This window comes from Castor canadensis, chromosome 1 (genome assembly GCF_047511655.1).
Source record: "Castor canadensis chromosome 1, mCasCan1.hap1v2, whole genome shotgun sequence".
NCBI lineage: Eukaryota > Metazoa > Chordata > Mammalia > Rodentia > Castoridae > Castor > Castor canadensis.
In genome coordinates, this window is record NC_133386.1 from 54849777 (window position 1) to 54875531 (window position 25755).

The following is a 25755-nucleotide window of genomic DNA, read 5'->3' on the forward strand; positions in this document are numbered from 1 at the left end:
TAGTCTGCAGCTATTCTGTTAATGACCCAAATCTACTGAATTAAATATACATATTTTTTGCATTGGGAATTTTCAACCACTGACATGTCTTTCTGAATAAATTACCCATGGATGTTTTTTTCTGACTTCAGAAGTATTCAAAGAATTATTATTATAAAGAGACTAGGAAGAGTGATTCTGAATTTCCTAATTCATTTATCCTACAACTATAGATTGAACTCTTTTTCTAGTTCTGCGGTGGAAAAGTATGTAAGACCTGGCTCCTGACCTGAGAAGGCCTAAGCAGAGGATTGGGTGTGTGGTCAGCCTTGTGGGTCAAACCCCAGCTCTGTGCCCGGTCACTGGATTCCTTCCCTTCCCCCGAGGCAAGGGATGTAACATCTCTGCATTTTAAGTTCCCTGTCTATAAGATAAAAACAATAGTATCCACTTAGCGAAGTTAGAATGAGAACAAGAATCTAAAAAAGGGGTCTACGAAGACCAAGAGCAGTGCTGGCCCACTAGAGACACCCTACACAGATGGTTTCTTATCTCCTCTAAACACACTATCAGTGTGTTGTTTGCTACTGGGGATAGTTCCCTGTGTAAATTCCATTCTTCCTTTGCTTTGCATTGATGTTCTTAATTGCATATTTCTTTTCTTTTTTTTTTCTTATTTTTTTAGACAGGGTCTACCTATGTAGCTCAGGCTGGCCTGAAACTCACTCTGTAGCTCAGTCTTGTCTCAAACTCATGATCCTCCCACCTCAGCTTCCTGAATGTTGTGATTTCAGGTGTTTTTAGCACTATGCCCAGCCTTAGTTGCATATTTCTAAGATTTGGTTGGACAAGATGAAGAGGTCTTGTATCATGTAGACCATATTCTTTGAGAGTTTTACACGAATATATCTTAGCTCTAAGAATTAGCTGTTATGTACTTTGTCCCCCTCCTTGATCATATGGAAATTTTGTGGCTTTTGCATGCAAATGTGTATATAAAAAACTTCTAGATAATCTATTTGCTAGAAATTTTGGTCAAGTGGTAGTCTATGATGAACTTGGAATAGTCATATTCATAGTCATAATAACATTAAGTACTAACTGTCTGCTGAATACTTGTCTAAGCACCTTGCAGGAATTAATTCATTTAGACCTCACGCCAACCTTAGCAGATCGCTACTACTGTTATCCTCATGATACAGCCCAGGACACAGGCACAGAGATTATGCAATATCCCCAAGGCCACACAGCCAGTGGGTGGAGGGGTAGAGATTCCTGAATCTGAGCAAAACGGTCTAGTTTAACAGTCCAAGTTTTTCCCCACAACACCATGCTATTTTTTATATTCTTCTCCAAAAAAGTAACTAGACACTGTAATATTTCACAAACCAGCAACATTGGCTATGCAGGCAGCAGGCACCTCTAGCAACTTGGGCATAAATGAGCAAGCAGATTGATGTCCAAGAATGTCTCTGCCTTTCTTGACTGCAATTAAAATAGTACATTTGGATTTGGGAAATATTATATCCAAAACAATTGGGAAGAGACTTGAATAGGGAATAAAGACAGGTACTCCCAGCATTTGGTTCAAGATTTTGTTTAAATTAATGCATCCTTCTAGCTCCATTTTATTAGTAATAAGACTATTGTTTATTGAGCTTTTACTATGTGCCAGGCATGCTAAGTACATCATATACATGGTCCTGTTTACTCTTCAAAACAACCCTATGAGGTAGGTTGGTGCTATATGTGCCTTCATTGTATTGACAGACACTGAGGCTCAGGGAAGGTGAGACAATTGCCTGGGTTGCACAGCAGGCATATCTGCAGAGCAGGGATTGAGACTCTACTCTCATCCACCGAACCACAATATCTGTCTTGGAGAAAACATGGCCTTCCACATCTCTCTGGCTCTAAGAATTACTGGATGTATTGTGTGAGAAGTCAGAATGAGTAATGATCCATTATGCCTCAGACTGTTTGGTGCCTGACAGTAGAAGGCAAAAATCCTCCACTTTAGAAAGATGAGCCTGCTGAAAACCGAGACTCCTACCCCTCAAAAAAGTCCCTATATCAGATAAGGAATTGGAACTCCAACCCTTCCAGAGGTGGTAAAATAGGGTTTGCATGGGTAGAAGGAAAAGGGTCCACTGTGGACCAGAGGATCTTTGTATAGGAAAAAGGAAAGCACCTAGACCACAAGCCCATGGCAGAAATGGGAACCAAGAGGCTGGGGAAAGTGGGGTACAGTAGACACAACTGGAGAACAAGGGGAAGGAATATGAGTGAAACACAATAGCTCAAATGGTATCCACCCCTTCTGCCTCTCATAAAATGTAGGTGGTTTTGCTGGAAAGCATAATTGTGCCACTCACATTGGAATGGCCTTAGTTAGCCCAAGATTGTTATTTTTATTTCTAGAAAGTTTTATTTGTCTAAACAATAGTTCAGAACACTATGGGAGCCTGGGAATAGCCCCAGACAAGAGGAATCTAGAGGAAGAGTGGAAAAAATGGTGAGACAGACCAATTCTCTCTAGATAGCAACCAGTCCCTGGGGTTTTCTGGGTCATTCTACACCTTTGGGACTATTACAATTACTGTTTCGGGACCCTGGTATACAGTATGTTACACATGCTTATGTCACATGATGTTTTATTTGATGTTCAAGTGTGTCCACATTAATTTTGACTTTGGATGTCTGTGCTGCTCAGCTGTAACATCAAAGCAACAATCTATAAATTCAAGTTGAATTGGAACATGAATCTGGTTTTGCTTAGAACAACAGTATGAAGGGGAGCATCTCTGGTCAATTGCAACTATTTTGAAAAGCCTACTGAGTTTCAAATGAAAGGTGGCAGTTCCTAACACCCTTCAAGGGTTCTCATTGTATCTCCATGATCTAGCTGGAAAGTCGTAGCAATGGCTGACACATGACAGCAATCCAGAATTTCCTCTCATTGCTGTGATGTATGGTGGGCTGGGCTGGGTTGCAAAGAAACCTGATCTTATTTTTAAAATAAATACATTTCTTTTTCTACAGGCCTGAGAGCAAAGATGATTCAATCCAACCTTGGCAGTGTGGTATGTTCTTCACCTTTAGGGCTTTCTGAACTTTGATTGCCCGAGCCTTATAAGGCTGAGCTGGGCTCAGAGGGAAGAGTGCAGTGCATAACCAAGAGTCATTTGTTTTACACATGCATAGCTCCCAAGTTTCAATTTCCCATTTATTTAGTATTGATGGAGTCTCTAGACAAGTAAGAAGGATGCTAAAGTCTTTACCATTAAAAAATAAAAAATCCGTCCCACCGAAAAGAGAAACCAATATGATTCATAATACTCAGCAAAAGAAAAAGGAGAGAGAGAAAAAGGCTAGACAAAGCAAGATTAGCCTTGAGATGATAATCATTGAAGCTGAATGAAAGGTACATGGGGTGCATTATACGACTCTCACGACTGTTAATCTGTATATGTTAGAAACTTTCCATAATAATTTTTTAACCCACAGAAGCACTAGGAATATCCATGAACTAAAATTACTAAAATCCAGACTTGATAGGATGGTTCAGTTACTGAGAAATCTGCAAAATGACCTGCCTTCCTGCCCACCTCCTTAGGCTTCAGGTACTCTACATTTGGCTGGCTGAGATGTTAACAAGGTGTGGGGCATCTGGCCTACACTTCCCTCTGCTTAGAACACCCCTTCCCTTACTCATCAGCTGCAGTTATCAAAATCCAACTCCTAAAAGGCCTGGATCAAATGTATCCTCCTTTCAAGTCTTCGATTACTGCATAAGGAAATAATCTCGACATTTGTATGCCAGAATTTGGCTAGTACTCTTTTGGGACACAGCTCATTGTGTAATGATAACAATCGTGATTAAAGGAAAAATCATGATAACAGCAGTTAATCTACACTGACTGCTTACTATGTACCTGGCACTTTAAATATGTCATCACTTTCAATTCTTACAAGATCCTCTAAGGTTAATCACATTTTACAGATGAAGATCTGAAGCTCAGAGACTTCTCAGAGGTGGAACAGGGATTCAATGTGATGTCAGATCAAATATATCATGAAAAAACTTAAGCCTGTGTGCCTATGACCCTTGGCTATAAAGTCTAACTAGGGCAAACCTTTAACTTTTTGACCCAAGAGCCTACATACTGATAACTACCACACTGCATATGCCTTGTTCTTCCTGCTGAATTATATGCTCCTTCTGGGAAGGGACTGTGTCTTTTTCTATTTTGTGTCCCCCATCTGCATTGTCTAGCACAATGCCATTTACTGAGAAGATGCTCAGTAAAGTCTTGTTAACTGAACTCTGCATTAATGCAGGGCATTTCCACTGCCAAAGGACTATGTGGAAGCCTTACAACCCACCTGCCTGCCTCTACAAGAAAATGGAGTGGAAAAATCAGCCCACAGAAGAATGGCCAAAGCTTTCTCCTCCCCATCATCTCTGTTTTCAAGGCCACAAAACTAAAATAGTTTTCATCTTCTCCCTATACTGGCATTGTAAGTGACCAGAAAGAATTCTTCCCCGTGCTATTTTTATTTAGCCTCCCAGCTGTGGGCTCCCTCCCGCTCCCTCTGCAAAACCCTTACCCTACCAGCCCGAGGGAAAGCAAAGTCTGGGCATTAACTTGGGAATCTGAAACTGAGGAAGCTGACTTCCCCCTCTCCACACCCTGCCCCCAGCTTTCTTCCTCTTATTCCCTTTTCAGGACTTCATATACCTGGTTTCTTTCCAGCCAAATAATAGTACACCAGGAGTTGCTATATAGCCTGACCTTCTTTCAGAATACAATGATGTTCTCTGGACTGGATCTAAGAAAATGTGGGAAATGGGCTCGGTAGTCTTCATTTCCTTCTCCAAAATTTCTCAACATCCCTTTCTAGCTATAGGTCCTTTCCCTCCAAGAACCCAGCTTATGCCCTATTTCTGCAAGGTCTTACTAACTTCAGCCAGTTTTCAAGAACTGAGAAAGAACTGGCTGATAAGAAGATGTGAGCTAAAAACATGCTTAAAGACCTTCTCTCACTGTAGGTCCTAACTTGATCCTAGTAATGAGCAATGTATTAGGGGAAATAAGAAGCCTTCTAGTCAAAAAAGAATGAGGTAATAATGATAAAGGGACTAATGATGAGGTTGGAATTTGGGGAAAGGGCCCATCACCCATGGCTGACTCTGAATGTTCCTTATTCTTGGCTCTTCTAAGTTATATTGCTGTAGTGTTAATGAAATATAAATTTCCTACTTTTTTAAACCCAAAATTTGTCTTCATTGGTCATAACTTGATTTTTCTTTTTTGGCGGTACTAGAGTTTGAACTCAGGGCCTCACAATTGCTAGACACTCTACCAGGTGAGCCATTTGCCAGTCCCATAAACTTGACGATGCCAGCAAAATGCACGTGTGCACACGCCTATCTATGAGGAGGTAGGTGGTCACAGTTAATTGTGATACACCACACAGTACTTATTTTATCTTCATAACCATGCATTTTCAAAATTAATAAAAAGCATAAGGAAACTGCTGTATAATCACCAGCTTAAGAATCTTCGCCATCCAGTTAAATATCTAGTCATCCATGTTGTACATTAAGTGTGAAGGCACATATCACAGTTTGGAATTTAAGTGGAAAAATCAATATCCTTCCTACAGGAAATCGACAGTTGCATAGCAGATTTTTCCATCAGCCAATGCTTTGTCAGTGCCTTCTGGTTTACGTACTTGTGCATTCCAGGCATTGATTTTCCCTTGCTTTTGTTTAGGTTACTCAATATTCCAGCCTCTTCCAAGAAGCAGAGGCTGGAAGAGAAGGACAGAGACATTCAACAGTCGATAAGAAAGTTGAGGCAATATCCTGTCTACCTGGCCAGGGTGGACAGTCAGTGCCTGTGGCCCAAGGAATGTATCTTCTGGTCACGTCTTCCTGATCATCTGGGAGCTCAGAAGAACCCTGTGCCCTCAATGTTTTCTCCCTCACTTTCACAACTGGCTGCTGCTCTGTCTGCAGCGAACCATGTCAGAAGATGGCAGAACCACCCTTGAGCTAAAAAGGCACTTTGGAGTGGAGCATGCAATCTTCTCTGACAGATTCTTTCAAAATCTGCTCTCAGCTACACTAAGAAAACTCCAAGGACTTCCTATTTCTCTCTTAAAAACGAACAACTCTTTTTCACATAGAAGCATAACTTCTCAAGGCTTCATAACAGCCAAACATCATCACTTTTTCTTGCAGCTGAAAAAAAACTGAATTTCTCCTTGGAGAAATAAGCACACTTGTGTTTTCTCTTTATTCCTTTTCTTTTATGGCAGGAAAGTATGCTAAACAAAATAAAAGCATTTCTAACAATAACAAGGAGGATGAAGATTGTACCAAATCTCTCAAAACTGTTGCCAACACAATGTTGTGTGTAAGCACAGCAATGATGAAAGGTCTATTTTCTCTAAAGATAGCTAGAAACAATGTTCATATATATTACTTCCTCCAGGATAAACTACCTACAACCAGGACTCAAACATGTTCACTTTGTCGATAAACAGGAAAAAAAAATTAAATATGGCATATTAGTTTAACAATTTTTCTAAAAAGAAGTAAGCTAGTCCTCTAAGTATTCTGATACCAAAAACAGCATAAATGGCCCCTTTAGTCTAACCACAGTTACAGAAAGAAACATTAAATCTGAAATGAAAAGGGTTTCCCCAGAATAGTCAATGCTTGCAGATCTGGGAGTTGAAGAGTCCTAAAATAAAATAACAGGTGAGTAATTTTTCATTAAAAAAAAACTGCATTTATAAGCAAAAATTTGCCTGCAGATTGGTTGGTCAAGGGACTACACACAGACTGAGTAGCTCTATTGTCCAGCTGTATTGTCGGGGAAGAGGAGGTTCTTGTTGTCTCATCTTTTAGCTACTGTGGCTAGAATGGGTAGAACCTGTTTTCTCCTGTCTTCTCCTGCTCTTTGGACACTTTGTTTCTAATGAACAGTTGGTATCAGAATTAAATCCAAAGGCTGTTACATGTGGGATTTCCTAATGTAGAGACCTGGCAGAGCTGTACTGTATTTGGCCAAAAAACTAAACAGAAATTAAACTACCTCAAAATGTAACAACCGAGAATTCTCATTCTCTTCCCCTGTTTTCATTTAGTTGGAGCAAATGTTTTGCTTTAATGCAATTGAAAAGAAAAGAACATTTAGGGACAACATAGCTAGATCCCTCACAAAGCGTCATTTTTCAAAAGCAATGTTTGAATCTCTAAATAAATGACAATTCATTCTCTGTTTACTTTAGGTAAACAGAAAATGCATTGCGGAGCACTCATTTTCAAAAGCTAATCAAGAACATTAGGTCCCAACAGATTCATTTAATAGAAATATAATAGGCATTCCTGCTTGCTTTTCATCTTGTCTAGCTGTAAATGCTAAAATGAACAGCAAATTAACCCTGCGTTGGAACGGAGTTTCTGTCACAGCTGATGTCCTCTCTCTCACGACTTATAAACACCCCCTCCCCAATCCTGTCACTGCTTTGACTCCTTCTGCAGAAGAGACGACAGAGGTTGGCAAGAGAATGGAGGAATACTTGAATTCTAAAGGGAGTACTGCATGTCAAGTCCGCTATCTTTCCTAGCAGAACAAAATATTACAACGGCTGTCTCCTACAATAGGGCACAATTAGGACGTAGGAGGATGGGTGCAGTGGGGTGGGGTGGGTTCCAACCTACCATATATCAAGTGTCTTTATATTTTTAACTTTACTAGCTATTCTCCAAGTGGCTGCTTACACACTACTATACAAAACAAGCGAATAAATACAGGGCCATTCAAGCTCTATAATCAGATATAAAAGATGTGCAAACAATTTGAGATCTTATAATTAATATTCAGTGATATCAGAATTAGCATTTAGAACTCTACACAGAAAAATGATAATATTTCATAAATTACGTAATCACGAACAAAACCCCTTTCAAAAACTGTTTTCACTGTGCTAAAGTAACATTCTAGACTTGGTGTAATTATGTTATTCTTACAAGTAGTTCGCAGTTATTCTTGAAGGCAAGCCTTGGAGTTTCCTTAGCATAGTGCTGCTGGGGAAAATTTTCAGCATGTCCATCTTCATCTCTAGCCTGAAGGGAAATATAATGGCCTATTTAGGGACTTACAAATAATGGAAGAAAAAAAAAAAAACGCTAAAAGCATAACAGCTCAGATCATTAAACAAACGGGAATCCAGAAATAACAACATCATTAAGAAGTTTGTTTAAATACGCAGTACGCCTTTTAGGTATCAAAATTTGGGATTTGTTTTTCTTTACATTGTTTAATTTGAACATGCAAATTCATTGTGGTGTCATATTTAAAATAACATGAAGCAAACCAGAATCAACTAATTTTGTTGGAAATTACCACCACTTTAATTTTCCAGTGCACATTGTTCATTGCACGTTGAGGATTATATGACATACATACGTGTTTAAACTTTTTGGCATGCTTAAGCAATTTCTAGATAATGCACTTTTAAGAAATTCTAATAGCAAGGCCATAAGAAAAGCAATTTGCATAGTTATATTTCGCATTGCAGTACTAGCAGAGATTAAACTGATTCCCCTCGATTTTTAAATAAAGATCTGAAAGGAGCGATGATCTAGTAAGAACCATTACTCTTCAAATGCAGTAAAAATATAGATTTAATTAAGAAGCTGCATTACAAGTTACTGGTTATTTTGATCTACACTGTTCATGAAGAAAGCCGAAGTCGAAATGGAGACATTAACAAAACCCATTAGCAAACCACTTGCATACAGTCCTCCCTTTCTAATCTCCATCAGTTTCTAGTTTGGAGTTGGTGAACAGGGAGAGGTGGGTGAAAGGGGTGTGTCTGCAGCACACTCATTAAACCATTCATTTGGGTGACTCTTGCACTCCACTCTGCTCTCATCTCTTCTTAGCCCTAACTGCTCTCTCTTTCCTGGCCTCCTGAAATTCACAGCTGAGCTGTCTCCCTCACATATGGCCTGCATATAATTATGCATATTCCATTTTGCACTGCATTAAAATGATGAGCTTCTGGCTCCCTGCCAGCTGATTTTTAAAAGCCCCAGTGAAGTAGGAAAAAGGAGAGAAACACAGGGAGAGCCGTGCAGGAAGCAGCAGGTAGTTCTGTCTGCTGTCTCTTTAGATAAAATGTATGTCTGGCACCAAGGGAACAGCTGAGAACTACCTGTTGTGATGTATGGATTGAGGGGGAGAAAACAATAAGCATAGTGGGTGGCATAATGATGACAATGCTTATGCACTGGTTCTCCTTTAATGGAGTGAGATCTGCCCTGATGAGTGTCACCTGGAGCTCCTTCCAAGTGGACAATCCCTATGGATTGTCATTTTAGAAAAGAATCTATATTTTGTACATTTGAGAATGTACTGCTTGGTTTTTTGGTTTTTTGGGTTTTTTGTATTGCTTGTTTTTAATAAAAGGTTCTGTTACTCATCACAGGGAGGGAACAAGATGGAATGTGCAAGTGGAATGTCAAGGTCAGTAATAGTTGGGTTACAAGAAGCTTGGGAAAAAGAGATTGCTCTGTTTGGGTTTCATTTTTGACATGCATGAACATCTTTGGAACTTGGTGCCTTTTTACTGTACCTTTTTCCTTTACTAAATCACAGTAAAAATAAAAATGTAATTATAGGATTGGCTATATGTGACAAAAAAAAAAGTGAGTGTTTTTCACGTCCAATGGCTCCCAAGGCAACTGATGCCAATGATGCTCTTTCTCAGTGCATCAGAAACTTTCTGTGGGTACACGAGGGATTCAGTTAATACAGCTCAAAGGAGTCTCATTTTAAACCCCAACTGGCAGAGGTACCAGTGGAGTGCAGAAACAAAAGGCCACTGAAAGAAAGCTGTAAGATGCCAATGGGCAGCAATAATGCTAAATTCATTACAGTAAAATTTCAAGCCACCTTGTGAGATCTAAGTCCCTTAAAGAAAGGGGCCACGTCTATTTCATCTTTCTAACTCTGCCATGTCCATCCAGTGACTTACTTTGAGTTGGTACTTAACAAACATGTGACAAAAAAATATATCTGGATAGTAACTAGACCTTACCATAAACAACTCTGTAGAAAATGCCACCTCAAAATATGCTAAAGTTGGTGGTAGGTTTATTATATTCCTGATGCACTGTGATACATATGCTTGGAAGCCAATTTGCATATAGTTTACAAGGGCTACTATTTACATATGTATATCTATATTCAATATATATGTATCTTGTGTATAAATATTCATAAGGTAGAATATGTTTATTATGCATGTACTATGTATACACATTCATACACACCAGATGCCTAGGGATATTTTCAACATTAGTGGCAAAAATACATTCATTCCACTAACATGTAAGGTACTCTCAATGCTTTTCATGTGTTTAAAGGATAAAAATGTCCCATTATCTAAGATTTGAATGTACCTTACAGATTTTATGTAAAGCCTCACAATTTATGAGTTTGAAGTCAACAGCAGTAGTAGAGAAAATAGAGGAGCCTTGGGGAGATTGGGAAGTAGAGAGGGAAGTCAGAAACTTGCTTTCTTACTGAGCCATCATGTTCACCTCTGCAGTGAACTTCCAAGGCCCTGGGCCCTCTGACAACTAACCTGACTCCAGAGTCCAAGAAATTCCATCTTCTAGCTGTTGCCTGTTTCCACTGCATGGCACAGAAATGGGAAGCACATGAAGTTCAAAGAGCCCGGAGCCATCACCCTCATGTGTACACACATGCATGCACACAAGCACTGGCACACAGCTCTCACTGGTGTGATCCTGCCTGCATTCTCAAGTGTAACCTTCGTGAAGTTTTAAATCTCTATTACAGAGCTAAGTGGAATTAAGAGAATCCATCTAGGGCAGTAATTCTCTACCCTGGCAGCATGTTAGAAACATATTGGTGCCTGTCCTCTACCTTTCCAAGATTCTGATTTAATTGGTCCAGAGTAGGACCTGGACAAGAATTTTTTTTTTCTATAAAAAGAAAAAGTATCTGGTGACCACAATGGACAAGCAGGGCTGGGAACCACTGATGCCAGAGGAGACCAACGGGAGTGAACCATGGTGCACTGCTAGGAGGATGTGGAATGCGGACCCTGATGTGGGTCTCATCTTACAGATTCACGACATTATGGATCAGCTGCTTATAGGAAAATATTATTTGTCTGTTTATGTCTTAGTTTCTGGTGTGACAAATCACCTTGGAAGAACTACTGCTTCACTTTCTCCAAGAAGCCTCTTGACCTCTCCAGCCAAGGCCAGTATGTCCACTCTCTTCTCTGCTGACGTTACACAGTTGCAACCCTGCAACCATTGGTGTGCTTTTTGTCTCATCCATGAGGCTGTAAGCTTATGGAGGACAGGGCTGGGTCTGCTTTCCCACCATTATCTTCATACACCACCTGGTACACAGTGAGTGCTCTCCAAGAACAAGCTTTATCACCAGTCCACTGCAACCAGGTCCCAAGGTTAGATAGAATTCATACAACTCTCTTTATCTTACACATGGTGTCATCTTAGAATGTTCTGCAGTCTATTATATATGGAAGCCAATGCCCTATTCTACATCTGCCCCATTTGGGATGCCAGACAATGACTTAATGGGGGTAGACAGAGGGAGCCAATTCCCCCTGCAGGGAGGAGGATGTGAACACTGAAATTGTTCAGAATCATAGCTTGTGGTAATAACATAAAGCAGACCAACTTTTAGATGGTTTTAGGATTGTCCTTAAATTCTCTGCAGACAATGCTTTCCCTAATTGCTTGCCTAGAGTGGACCACCCCACTGGTAGCTCTTGGCACCCACTGGGGCCCAGAGAACTGTGTTGATGTCTGACTTTGTTCTGGAGTGACAAGTTCTCAAAAGGAACATCAAGACACTTCTTGATGAGCTAACTCTCTCCATGTGTCTTATTCCCAACAGCTTTATTCTGACTAATGAGCTAGATATTTATGCCACTACTGGGAAATACAAATGGAAGACTACTTTTTGCATTTTACTACAAATGTTTAATAACAAATGTGATTGTCAAGCCAAAGGTGCATTTTTGACCTGTTGTTCTAAGAAAACTTCACTTTTTTGCTGTAACAGAACCAAAAATAAAAATCCTTCACTGAAACTTCCCCCTTTTTGTTGACAGTCATGCATTTGCTCATTTTGTTTTTGGACAGGGTCCTGCTATGTGTAGCCCAGGCTGGCCTCTAACTCATAATCCTCATACCTCAGCTTCTGGTGCTGGAATTACAAGTGCATGCCACCATGCTTGGTTTCATACATCCATTTTCATGTCGTGTCTAGCGTTTAAGTATACACTAGATTATATGAGTGACTTAGGGTGACTGCCTCTTCCAATCACCTTTTCAAAGTAGGTAATTTGCCTACTTCAGAACACTTTGCCTTGGCTTCATATTCACTTCTTTGCCTATGGATCATTACTTCTTTTAATTTGATGCTTACATACAGCAAAATTTAGTTCTCCTTCAAAGAATTAAATTCTTCCTTTTCGTGAAAGTCTTGGTGCAATATACATACTGGAGCAAGATCGGTATTCTTTCTCCTCTGGATCACACCTTCAGAAAAGATGGAACATTCTAGAAACTCATGTGCCCACCCCAGAGAAGTGTGATGCTTCAGGCTCAACAGAAAGGTTAACACTGTTGTCATGTCACTGGAAAGATACTTATGCTTTGGACTCATACCTCCCTGTGAAGAGTGGGAGTTTATACTTGGGAGTCATTGTTACGCCAGCATTTCTTTTGAAAACAAGAAAAGTTTTGCCTGGAATCAGAGCCAGGGGAGTGTGGCAGAGGATCCCAACTCAGCCTTCCCCTGCTGCAGCAGATGCAGCTGTGCCAGCCCACACATGTGGCATCGTTACCAGACTTAGGAAATAAAAATAGTACATCTCCAAGTTGTGGGGATAGATTTAGAGATGAAGTGTTATAGAGCAAAAAAAGGAGAACATTTCTTTTTACAATTCAAGGTAAGAGAACGGGGACATCTCTTTGGTAAATTGGTGCAGTTTCATATCCTGGTACTCCATTTCTAGTCCTTCCTTCCTTTCTCAAAAATGCTTACACACATTCTCTTGAAGGCTATCACATGCTGCCATTCAGTGTGCCGTGAACACCTCGATGAGTTTAAAGGACAGCCAGTGACTGCTCTTCAGTGAACACCTAGGAGCTCTGTCTGGCCACTCCTGTCCCTGGCTGGAATGACGTGGGAGGCCTCAGGGGTGGCTCCCGGCTTCCCCCTGAGTTACTGCCCAGTCACTCTCATCTCAGTGATCCTGACTCTCATCTCATCCTGACTGAATGTGCAGTTCCCTTTGGCTGGGTTTCCTGTTCTTTATCCCCATTTTCTCGTGTAAAACTAGAGTCTATCTTTCCTTCCCACTTTTGGCAAATTCTTATGCATCCATTAAGCCTCCACTGAGACTGCAGCTCCTTTAGGAAACCATGGGTGAACTCTTCCACCAGTCCTAAACTGAGCTCTGTGCCCTGAGTGCAAGTATACATTTCCATTCCTTCTACTGCACTGTGTGGTGAAGTGTTTGCCTCCCCTATGAAGCAGTGGGGCTCCTGAGTGTACACACTGTATTCTGTTCATCTGAAAATCTCCAACCCTAGTCTAGCACCTGACATGTTATAAGGGGTCAGGTGCTATAAGTGAGTGAGTGAATGAATGAATTGGTCCTATCCTTTAACCCTAACACTGAACATCTGGCTTTTACTTCAGTCATGAACCTCAAGGCTTCTCTCCATACCTGAGCTTTAGCAGGGCTCTGCTGGAATGCTCTGATCACATCTGTCTGTGACATGGACCTTCATTGACTATTCCTATGTGCTTCTATCCAACACCTGTCCCTCACACTTAGATGTTAGGGTCTTAGCCTCACTACAGAGCTTGTACTCAATTTGGACTTTGGCCAATAATTTTTGCCTCACACATTTCTCTCCTCCATGTCCTCCCAAGACAGATCCTCTGGTCTTTTCTAGCAAATTCTCATCTCCATAAGGCCATTCCTAGGTTAGATTAACCAACTGGGTACCCTATGCCCTGTTTCTGATATCTCAGCTTTTCCTAGAGTCCCAGGTCAGTCTGAGACTCCTTCCTGTAGCTCTTGATTATGGCTCATCTTCTCTCCTCTACAGACTGCAAACTCCTTAAAGGAAGGGGCATGCATTATGTACAAAGCCACACCCACGCCTGCATAACAAACAACCCTGTAAATATAGGCTGAGTGGATTCACTAACCCCTTATTTGGGCCTAAAGCCAAGGCCCAGAAGTGCTTTGTTTTTCTCTGACATGCCTACCTCTACAAAGGAATATCCCCGCAGTTGAGGTCTGTGTGCATGAAGCTCCAACAGCTTTCTCCTGGACAGAGGATTCCTACCCGGCACCAGGCTCCCTGCCCTGGAGAGTCTCCAAGCCCAGGCACTGCTCAGTTAACATTACCACTAATCTTTGCACCTTGCCCTCCCTTTCATCTGCTTGTCGAAGATCACCTATGGGGATTCCTGCAATGGTGCTGTTTTGCTTTGTTCTTTGAACAAGATCTATTTAAATTTCCATTTAGCATGTGGACTGAAAGAAAAGCTGTTTCCCCAGTGAAGTTTTTACTAATAAGTCTCCATTCTCCTCAACTGGCAGGCAGACAGGCTTAGTCCCTACCTCTCCAGGCTCCTCTGACAGCTCACACACCTCTGATGGATATGAAGGACTTATTTGCTACAGCTATTTTTTTTTCCACTCCATGCAAACCTTTATATACACATATATTATAAATTTTTAATATCCAATTTGGAGTCTTCAAAGAATAACAAATATGCAACATGAAGATAATGGGAATTGAATCATGTTTATGGCTTCCATGAGCATCTCCTTAAAGATGTCAGGTCAGAGCCACACACGTGTGAGGGTGATCTTGAACCTGATTAATGGCTGCCCTTCCTTGAGGGCCCTGATGGATTGCATAACAGTTACAGCAACCAATTCCACAGGAGCCTGAAATACAGCTGCCACACGAACTAAAACATGTCGTGCTTTTCCCAGCACATTACAACAGTGTCTCGTACAATCAGGATGGTTTCCAAGTGATTCTGAAAATCTGTTTTTCCTTCTTATTTTTAAATCCACTTTTCCTTTATTGGACCTGTGACCCTCTGCATTTATTTTTCACTGCTCTTTGTCAGGTCACCTGAGTATCTTTGTTTGGTAAGAATTGTCATTTCAGTGTCCACAGGTAAGGCCCAGCAGCTGGGGCATCCAGCAACCTTTTTTATTCTCTGCTAAAGCAACGCAACTATCACATCCTGGCAGTTTCTGATTATGCCAGGGCCCTTAATCCACACTGGATTATCCCAGCCCCTTGATTGCTCCCCTTCCCCCACTCCCTCCTCTGCCCACTGCCTGCCTTTTGGCGTTTTCACTATTCATTTGCATTTATTACCCAGGGACCTATGAGGGGAAACAAAAAGCAGAGAAACACAAATGATTTCACTTTGCTACCAGTTGGCACCCATAAAATGCTTAAATAATTGGCCTAATCTAGGCATTCAGTCAGTCCTTTTATTCTTGTTCCTGAAATCACTAGGCAGAAGGGGGCTGGGCTCATATCTTTATACGCAGACCTCATGATGGACCTGAGAAATTAGAGAACATAGGAAACAGGCAAGGGCTGCGAAGAGATTCCAGAATCCCATCTGCAAGGTTAGAAAAGGATCCAGGCATTATGGAGGGGATTCGTTATCTACAGGATGTCTCCTCCAGAAAGAGCCTGGCCTCAAATGGGATTAGAAACACACTACCAACCAGATTAAGATATAGCCCTGGGTGTTATCAAAAATTATCAGTAACAGCTAACATTTCTACAGTTCTTATGTATACACCAGACACCATTATAAGTACTTCATATCTATACACATATTCCCCTTCCCTCAAAAAAAAAAAAAAAACCTATGAGAAAAGTACTATGATTATCTCCATGTAACAGATAAGGAAACTGAGGCACAGATAGGTGATGTCATTAACACAAAGTCACACAGCTAACAGTAAACAGTATGACTCCAGAGTCCCACTCTGCCCCCCTGATGATTTACTAGCCCTGTGTAGTGGCAAAAAGAAATCGGTGTGCAATAACTTGGAAAGAATGATGTCATTAAATTAAAAATATATTACTAATTAAGGGAGGTTTCCATAATTCTTTGATTTTGCATTCCCAGATTAAATACACCAAGAAAATCAGGAGAGAAGGATGGTGGTTAATGACAAATAGAAGCAGAGGTGGAGTGTGCAAAAAGCCTGAGCAAAGAGGCAAAGCAGACGTGTCAGCAGGTCTATAGCACAGCCCAGGAGACGGAACTTCAAAATTTATAAAATTAATCCTTAATCCAACTTCTCTGCTCTGACTCTTTAAACAGAGTTTGAGTCATCAATTATGACACCTAGGTCCCTCAATACCACCAAAGACATGTCTACAAAACTCGACTATTCAGATCCTTCAACAGTTTCCTTTGTGAATTTCAAAAGCATTGTCGACATTATGATTTTTAAAAATTTATCCTGTAGGTGATGCTGTGCAGACTAAAAGGCATTTGTGTTAGTGCAACTCACTCATTCCTGGAACTCCGATATATAAATGCAGACTGTGATTGTGATTTTGCTTAACATAAGTCAGTTCAAGATGCTGCATACCTTGGATGAATTAGTGATATTGGGTCCCTGGTGTTGCCTTACTGAGAACAGGCCTGGTCTGCAGTGATTGTTCAGGGGGTGGGAGGAGTGGTTCAGGGAGCCAAAGGCCAGTTGCCAGCCTCTGTATAATCCACAACACCCTCCATGAGCAGGAGACAGAGAGACAACAACGTAGCCCTGAGCAAGCTGACAGCTAATTAGCAAAGTGGGTGGGAGTAGATGCAAAAGGCTTGGGTCATGGTCCTGGGAGAATTTGCTTGCTCTGTGTCAGAGTCACAGAATACACCCATCTTTGTGACCCATTGCATCACACAGGTACAGGTCTTAGCAAAGGGGACGTGGACACTGGAATACATGTGAGAGAATGTGGATAAATCAGTGCCCATTTCTTACCACCTCTGGAAGAAAGAACTCAAAGAGCACACCCTGGTGAGGGTGGTCATGGATACCTATAAATCACAAAATGAGACAAATGGGGTCCTTGATTTAGTTTCTAATTCTAAGTTCAAGGACTACCAATTCTGAATTAGCAATAATACTTGTCAAAGGTATGATGCCATGATTTCTGTCTGCAATAAGGGATTAGCACTCAGCCCAGTGGAACTTTCTTTTCTCTCACCAGCAACCACTGAAATGCCATAATCAAGGTCTGGATATAATGGAGTTGCCTAGATAGTCAGGTTCCTAAACTAAGCCTCAGTCTAGACCATCCCTGGATGCCTACCAAGCAAACAGAGCAGGCCCACAGATGTTCCAAGGTTGTTCTCAGCCATCACTGCACCCTAGTGGATGATTCCCTACCAACTCCAGCTTTGAGCCCACTTCCCCATCACTCTGAGCTCTTCCTGACCCTGGGTCTGCTTTGGGTCCTTTGATCTGTGTACTTGGCCTAGCTAGAGCTTCCCATGGATATGGCCTTGATCCTGCCACTCTGGCCTGCCATGGATGGTATTCCATCGTGCTCACTGCTCTGGCCTGGGACAGTTTTATAGTCAGCAACCCATAATCACGCCCATAGTACAATGTGTCTTAAAAAATAAGATTTCTCTGGAAAGAAATATAGTATTATACAATGTTTGTAAAGATCTAAAATCATCCTTAACAAATAATAAAAGCCCAGGAGTGGGATAAAATCCTGCCTTTTACTATGGTTTGTGAACATAAATGTCCTGACCAGAATGTAGTAATGCTGTGATTTATGCCAGCGGATGCAGGAAAAAGAGAAAGATGGGGTGACACATCCATTGGCTTTGCCCCCTGGGTCTTTTAGAGTATGAAATCCGGATGTGATTCTGAACAGGCTGGTCTTCCTGACAGCTTCAATTACGATCCATGTGCCACTTGACCTGTTAACGGAGACGTCATCAGGCTTAAAGAGAAAAAAAATGCCTAAATTGCCCCATTTCCAAACCCAGGACCAATCAGCCTCTCTGAAGTGTCAAATGTAAAGATGGCGGCAAAGGGGCTTCATAAGTAATGACCTCTGCTCAAATGAAATTCTCTGGAGTCTTAATTTTTAATCCCAGTCATTCTACTAATGATGAATGGAGGTAATAAAAGGTGGAACTGTGACATGCTTCAATAGGGGATAATCTTTTAAGCAGAATTTGACTGGGGCTTAGGGTTGGGCCCATTGAAGCCAACAGCTGAGTATCAAGCCAAGGGCTATTTCCAAATGGCGACTTTAGTTACTTCTTGCTCCTCTCATCATAATTATCATTATTAATTATTATTAATTACATTCTAAGGAAGTATATTTTGAGATCAAAGCCCAAGTGAAGAAAAGTAAAAAGCGGCCCAGGTTTCCATGTCCCTTCTTGGCATAAATTGAGAACAATAAGATGTGGTTCTACATTGTATAGTGAACAACTGACCTTCTGTTTGCATCAGTCCTGCCTTTACTCAGTATTTCTGGTTGGCAAAATCCCAAAACCATTCCAATTCCTCCAGACCCCAGTGTCTTGACTGCTGACTGTTCCTTGAGACGGCACCCACCAGAAGGAGGCTCCAGTTTGCAAACTAGACCCCGCCAAGGAGAGAATCACCACTTCCAGAACCTTCTAACTTAATGACTGCTTCATGAAGCTGTCATGAGGAACAAAGGAAGAGAATTCAATATAGAAGTTACTTGGACAATAATAATCAGATGTCACAATTTTTCTGTGCCAGACACTGTGCTAAGCATTTTATAGACTTCAGAGCATTAAAGCTTCCCAAACCTTTATAAAGTCTCTATTACCACCCCATCTCCATTTTCCCAGGGAGGAAACTGAAATGTAGGGAAACTAAGTAACTTGTCCAAGGCTCAAGAGCTTTAAAAGGCCTGGTGGCTCAGGCGTGGGTGCCTGACCCCAGGAGCACAGTCAGCAGAGGAAGCCTGGTCACAATGAACAACCAAAACTGCAGATATTACTAGAAGGCAGAGACACCAATGGCTCAAATGCTCATGTCCCTGTGGGTCCCGATAGAGAGGAAATCTTGGCCTCTGGTCTTTCCCCTTGGTGGTGAAGCACTGATACCAGATACAGTTCAAATGGGCAGGTGTTGAGGGAGCCAGCACCTCACCAAAGGCCCAAGGGTCAATCTACAGGCTGAAGGGTGCAAGCAGTAAGGACACACCAAAGGCAGAGCAGACCAGAGCCTCAAGCCACCAGGATGGAGGGGATGGCATCTCCAAGAACTTTGCACTTGACACAGGAAACAGAGATGGGAGGGTGGGGAGAGGGTGGATTATAGATGGAAACAGGAAGGGTGCCAGGGGGGCCCTGTGCAAAGAGCTCTGCACAGAGATAGGGAAGTTGATATACTGCTCACGGGTGCTTTGAAAGCCTGTATTTCAATTTCTTTTGCACATCCCACAAATTGATGGTTACGAGATTCAAAGGTGAGAGTGAGAGCTCAAATGTTTTCTCTGGTACCTAGAGAGATTAAGACATGTTTTCAAAGATGTATGAGTCTACATTCATAAGCCTTTTTTGTGGTTCATGCTTAATCATAGAATGGAAAACTGGTATGTTTTGATGCTAAAAACACTAAAAAGGGAATAAGAGTTATCACTGGATAAAATTATTACTAATGGTAGTGTTTCCATATGAATAAAAACAAGCAGAATTTAAATCAAGTATCCTAGTGTAATAAAGACAGTTCATTCATTTCTTTGCCTTAAGGAATGACAGACCTTGTCTTTGAACTATAAAAATGTTTCACACAATTCTATAAACTGTAGGATGCACTACTCTGTATTTATACAAAACCATTGTATGTGGCATGGTGACCACATAGAAAGCAAACAACAACGGCAAGGATTCTTACGTAATGTTTTCCTTTGTTCTCCATTTATTTATTTGTTCATTTGTTATCATTTATTGAGCACCTATGATGTTCCCAGCAGGAGTAGGCAACTGGATAGCTAAGCACCTAAATGAACTTATTTCAATGTGTTAAACACACTTTAATTTTTAAAAGTTTGGTGTTAACAATAAAGCAAGTGGTATCTTGCCAAGGCCTATCCATATACAAAGTATCAAATATCATATATTTATAACTAATTAAAATTTAGATTTAAAAGTAATTATAATTGTGTAAAGGTAAATTAAACAAATTGCAAAAGGTGCAGAGTGATTAACGCAGACAAGAATTATAGAGAAGTAAGAAGCAAGAAACAGTGAGAGCAAACCCTTAAGGGCGGAGCACTCCATGTGACACTTGGTTGAGGATGCTAGTACAAGAGAGAGGTGAGGAGAACCACTGGGAGCCAACCAACTAGAGTTTGATTCCTGGTGCCACCATGGATGAGGGGAGGACCTGAATATCTGTAAAATGAGTGAATAATGTCCAGGTCAGAAATCCATCACAAGGATTAAGTGAGACAATCCTTCATATGCTCCACACGATGCCTGACATAGAGTTAGCACTCCTTATAAGACAGTTCCTTCAATTTCACAAATCTGAAGTTGGAAGGCAATAGAGACTTACTTTTTTCTTATCATTAAAGTCTTGATTTAAATTAAAAATAAGTTGCATGCAGCTAGAAGTTGCATGCCCAACAGTCAAGAGCAGACACCAATCACAAGGCACTGGGGAAAGTTTGAGGAATTTTAGATACGTGTAACTACATCCACTACTAATCAGGATTCTAACCTCCACACAATCTGAACACAGTTGATAGGTTAATGGGCCCTTCCACACTTCCATCATCTGACTAGCCATTTTGCACCTTGCAATAAGGCATCCCTCTGTTCTTTTTATTTTTCCACTAGGTGTTTACCGCTTGGCATCTAAGCCAACAAACACACCTACTCCCCAGGCAGCTCTCATGTGAGTAGCCCAGGATTCTTGGATACTGAATGTTGAATTCCTCGGCCTTCACCACTCCTCTGCTAAAGGGTTCAAACAAGATTTTATTCAAACAAGTGCTAATCTTCTTGATTATCATCCATGTGATCTTTCTTTATTTTGTATTTTCCAGGTACTAACATCACCCTGTACAAATTTTGTCCCTAACTCAGTAAGAGAGTATATACACCTTTATCGATTGCAGATTTAAGCACTCAGCAGAGGTGGGGCACACATACATGGAATTCACATGCTCTTTCTGAGCTGAACAGCCTCATCAAAGACACAGAGGAGCAGAGAAAATAAAGGGGAGGGAGAACTTCTGAACAATTAGATATTTGGTTCATGATTTTGCAGAAAGTGTACAAATTAGCAGATATTTTCATATCTGAAAGGCTAAGGCTTTTCTTTCCCACTAATCACTGAAGTTTTTATTAGGTCTGTATTCTGTTTAGAATTCAATTCCAGATTGCTGTCTGAGGGGGTTTATTTATTTATTTATTTTTAATGTGCTCATTCTCGTCTTTCTGACACACTACTTTTTTTTTCTTTATAATCCCTCAACATGACTCAACATCACCTGGTAACTTCTTCTGCATAAATGATAAGTCCCCTCCCTTAATCACCTCTGCAACCTGAAAAGGCTTCTAAATTTCACTGATTTAGTTCACCCTGAAGTACAGTGTCCTCCTGTACAAAACATCTTAATTTCTATTTTCCCCTCCCTTTGCTTCCCCACAGGAAGTTGCTCTACAGGTAACTGACAATGTATATGCTCATTTGTTTCTTTCTATGACATCCTGCCCTCCTGTGTTCTAGGATCTGATGTCTGCAAAGATATAATCAAAATGAAATTGTATTAGTTTAGATTAGCATCTGTGGCAGCAATTCCTATAAATGATACAGGCAAGCCAGTAGCTATAATGTCTGTCTTGTTTCGAGGTAAGAATGAAAAATGACATCTTTGATGAAGAAAACTCCATGGAGACCTGGGTAGAAATGCGGCCTGTTCCTCTGCTCGCAGACAGCTCTCTTTCCTATCATATGGCTGACAGGTGTGTAATCATGTTCCTTAGTCACAGTTTGTGCTAAAATAACCAATTACCAAATGAATGAGAACTGAGCTCCGATGTGACTGTCACCACCATTGCAAAGTGATGATGTGTCATCTAAAGCACAGGAAGATTCTGACTGGCTTTCTTCTTGGCCAAAGGTGCTCTCCAAGGTTGTGAGAAGTCCCATTCACTCTATAGTGAATTCAATAAAATACAGGATGTTTCTTTTTGGTCCTTGGCCTTTAGAATGGAAATGCCGAAGGGCTGCCACCATAGATGGTCAGTCAGCTCTCCTGGGCAACTCAACATCATCCCTCACCATTTCCTGTCTTTGACCTTTCCAGAGCACAACACCCTCACTTATGGAGCACCACAGCTGTCTCTCTTCCCATCCAGCTTTCCTAATGAACATGAAGCTGCTCTTTCTCCTGGGATTAACATGACCTTCCACTAGACCCCATAGTGACAAAAGAACAAGGCTGGAAACCAAGAGCCCTGCCATTCTGAGTAAACCTCACCAGGCAAGGAATTCCCCGGACCCGCTGGTCAGGAAAGGCATGGTACTACACAGACAGTCTATGGAGCTACAGATGCTTTAGGCTGTGGCTATAGTCAAGGGCAGGGAAATCTTTAGCATCATGAAAACACAAGCACAAACATCCCACTTACTATTGGCCCAACGTTAACATGGTAAGAAAAAAGCCTGCAAGGAATTCAAGGCCAAGAACCAAATGGAGACACTCACTGACTTATTCACAGTGGACTGATTATAATAGCACTGTTGTTCTGCTTATCTGGATCTCCATCAACCATAGACCAACCTCTCCTTGCTGTCAGACACATGTGTTACAGGGCCTGGGAGTGAAGGATCCCTCCCTCCCAGCCTAGTGGCTGACAGAGTTAAAGGAAGGTGAAAAGAAGTAACCAACCTTCTTTGTTCCCCTTTTTAAAAGCAGGGCTAATACTTGTTACCCACACCTGATTGAATGAGAGGGTGGTTGTAATTGCCAGTGAGACTCAACAAAAGATTTTGAGTTTTGTGTCCACTGACATCTTTTGGTCAGAAATACAAAAAAACATTATGTTTTCAATAAAGCCAAAAGAGGTGATGATCATCAATATCAAAGGAGAAATTCTCTGGACTGGTTTATTTAGGCTAAAAGATATAAGGAGATGCACAGGGGAATGAGCTGTACAATTCTTTTGTATCTCATTCTTTTTTTCTTATCATGAAATAATTCTTATCACAAAACATGTTCCACTGGAGGATTCCTACAAAGACCAGACCAATTTGACTTCCCTATAAAATATTTGGTAAGCTATGCTTTGTCAGAGATAAAGGACAATAAATATTTAGGGGGAAGAAAAACACATCAACTGGTTTTCCTCTCATGTCATTCCTCTGTAACTGATGAGTTTTTAACCACAGTCTTATTATCCTCATTAGCATAATGCTAATTACCCCCTCTTCTCTCCTCCTAGAAGTTCAACTGGGACTCCATGCTTGCCTTAACAGTGGCTGGGCAAGGCTGAGGAAAAAGGATGACAGTAGGGCTGTGTAACAGTGGAAAGCAGAAAAGGGAGACAGAATGCAGGTGGCTACTGAATGCCAGGGTCTTCTCCCCAGGTGGGGTGAGGCCTGGTGCTGCATTGCACACAGGGTGTCTCTCCTCCACTTATTCATGGGCTCCTGGCAACTTTGGCAGTGGCACCTCAAGAGAAAAGCACACTACTTAGCACATATGGTGGAAAGAATCTTGTGCATCAGTTGAATGCATACTGTACTACATACACATTCTGTTTTATCTCCGGGCCCAGCCGTGCTGCAAACACTTGCAAATTGGGAAACCTTCTGTGCAGCAAAAAATACGGACAGGAGAAGCTAGACTGTGACTTATAAGAAGCAACACTAGCCAAAAAAAGCCAAAGTAAGGAAAAGTTAAGGCGTGTGCTTCATACTCATTGCAACAAAGGCAGCTCTGCAAGGTGGGGACTCCCAGACAGCCTTCACTTCGTCCCCTTCATCTTGTGGTTTCAAGCCCACTGATGGGCTTCCCTTCCACACATGCAATACTCTCTGGGAACCTCTGCCTGGATCCACTGCTGCTTTATTTTATTTTTGAATGATTAAAATTACATGGAAAAACAATTTAATGAAAATTCCCAGATTTACCTTGGTAGGGGATAGGGATGAAAGTGTTATCTTTGTCCTCCTATCCTGAGGTCTTCAGCCCACTGTGGTGTAAATGGGACACCTCTGCCCTTACAGAGTCCCCGGCATCATTTTCACTTCCTAAGTGTTTCTAAAAGCAAAATCTGATACTGCTCAGGATTTAGAATTCCCCGCACATTTGGGACATAAAAGGGGCAAAGTGGTGGATGTTCTGACCTTTCTTCTTTTTCCACTCTTCCTTTACCTGCCCCCTTAATCATGATTTTAAAAATAACTCTTTAAAACAACTATCCTCTAGGCAAGGAGAGTGACATAAAAATCTATTTTCACTTCAAATCATGGCTCTTCCTTTCTTTTCTATTAGCCTTAAGGGGGGGAAGGAGGGAAGTATAAAGATTTTGCTAATAAATGGAGACAACCTTATAGAGGTCGAAACCTGAAGGCTTCTAGGGCTTTTTTTTCAGTCTTCTGAAAATGGCTCTCCTTGTTTCACAAATGAAGAAACCAAGGTATAGTCAGGGGATCTGACTAAAGGCACAGAATAAGAATTATAATATAGGATTCTTCACAAGATACTGCCTGGTTAAAGTACAAAGGGAATGGGCAGAGGGTACCCAGAGAAATGCCCAGTGGGGTCCCGACTACCTGCTGGCAGCCCTTCTCATCCAAGGATAGGGCTAGGATCTTCCTTCCTAGCCCTTCCATCTCCTACAACGTCGGAAGTTGTGAAAGAGCAGCAGGCTCAATAATGCTGAAGTGTGTGCTGCTCCTAACCTAATTTATTCTGTGTGTAGAATTTGTGATTTCATTTCTACGTTGTTTAGAATCATAGCCTCTCACAAATGTTAGGAGTGATGGAAGTTAACCCCAAGCTGGTGGGAAGCTTAGAGTTGCCTGAGGCGTGCTTGGGCTTATTTGAGTCAGTTGTTCATTTTCAATATGGTTTTAGTTTGTGGAATTGCTAGCAACATTAAAATACATATTTAAAAGATTGTGTTTTATAAAGACTCCACAGGCAACTTTACCACACATCAGCACTAGCATTGTCCAGGTTTATTTTTCTTTGTTGTGTTATTGTGGCAGCTTTATTTTAATGAGTTGAAATATACAGAAAATATAATAAAGTCAATAACTGGAAATGACTCTAGCTGTTTAACTATCTATTAACATTAGTGTGTGATAATTATTAGTGGTATATCTGAAATTCTTAATGGAGATTTCTAAGCTGTCTACATAAACTGAAGGGAAAGAAACATTACATACTTGGATAAAGTCTCAGGTTCTTAATGGAGACCTTTAACAAGCTCACAGGGCAACTGGCCCATTGAGTTTAAATTCTGCCCTTCCTTCCACACACTACTCTGAAGCCAGAAGCTAGTGGAGATTCTCTTAGCTCTCCCTTTGGAACCTCCCTCATGTGCCAGGCTGCCCAGTGCTAGGACATACCTTCAGCAT

The 25755-nt window shown here is 41.1% G+C and overlaps 1 protein-coding gene across 5 annotated transcripts in view; it reads right to left on the reverse strand.

Annotated features, from left to right (window-relative positions):
• Sobp (sine oculis binding protein homolog) overlaps positions 1-25755 on the reverse strand; it is a 155530-nt gene that overhangs the window by 61527 nt on the left and 68248 nt on the right. For 4 of the 5 annotated variants that reach the window (XM_074077409.1, XM_020170100.2, XM_074077436.1 and 1 more), the window contains one exon: positions 8027-8122. The exons of the other annotated variant lie outside the window; for it this stretch is intronic. In XM_074077409.1, the coding sequence (XP_073933510.1) occupies positions 8027-8122 (96 nt within the window). The remainder of the gene's footprint in view (positions 1-8026; positions 8123-25755) is intronic. 5 annotated transcript variants of the gene reach the window in all.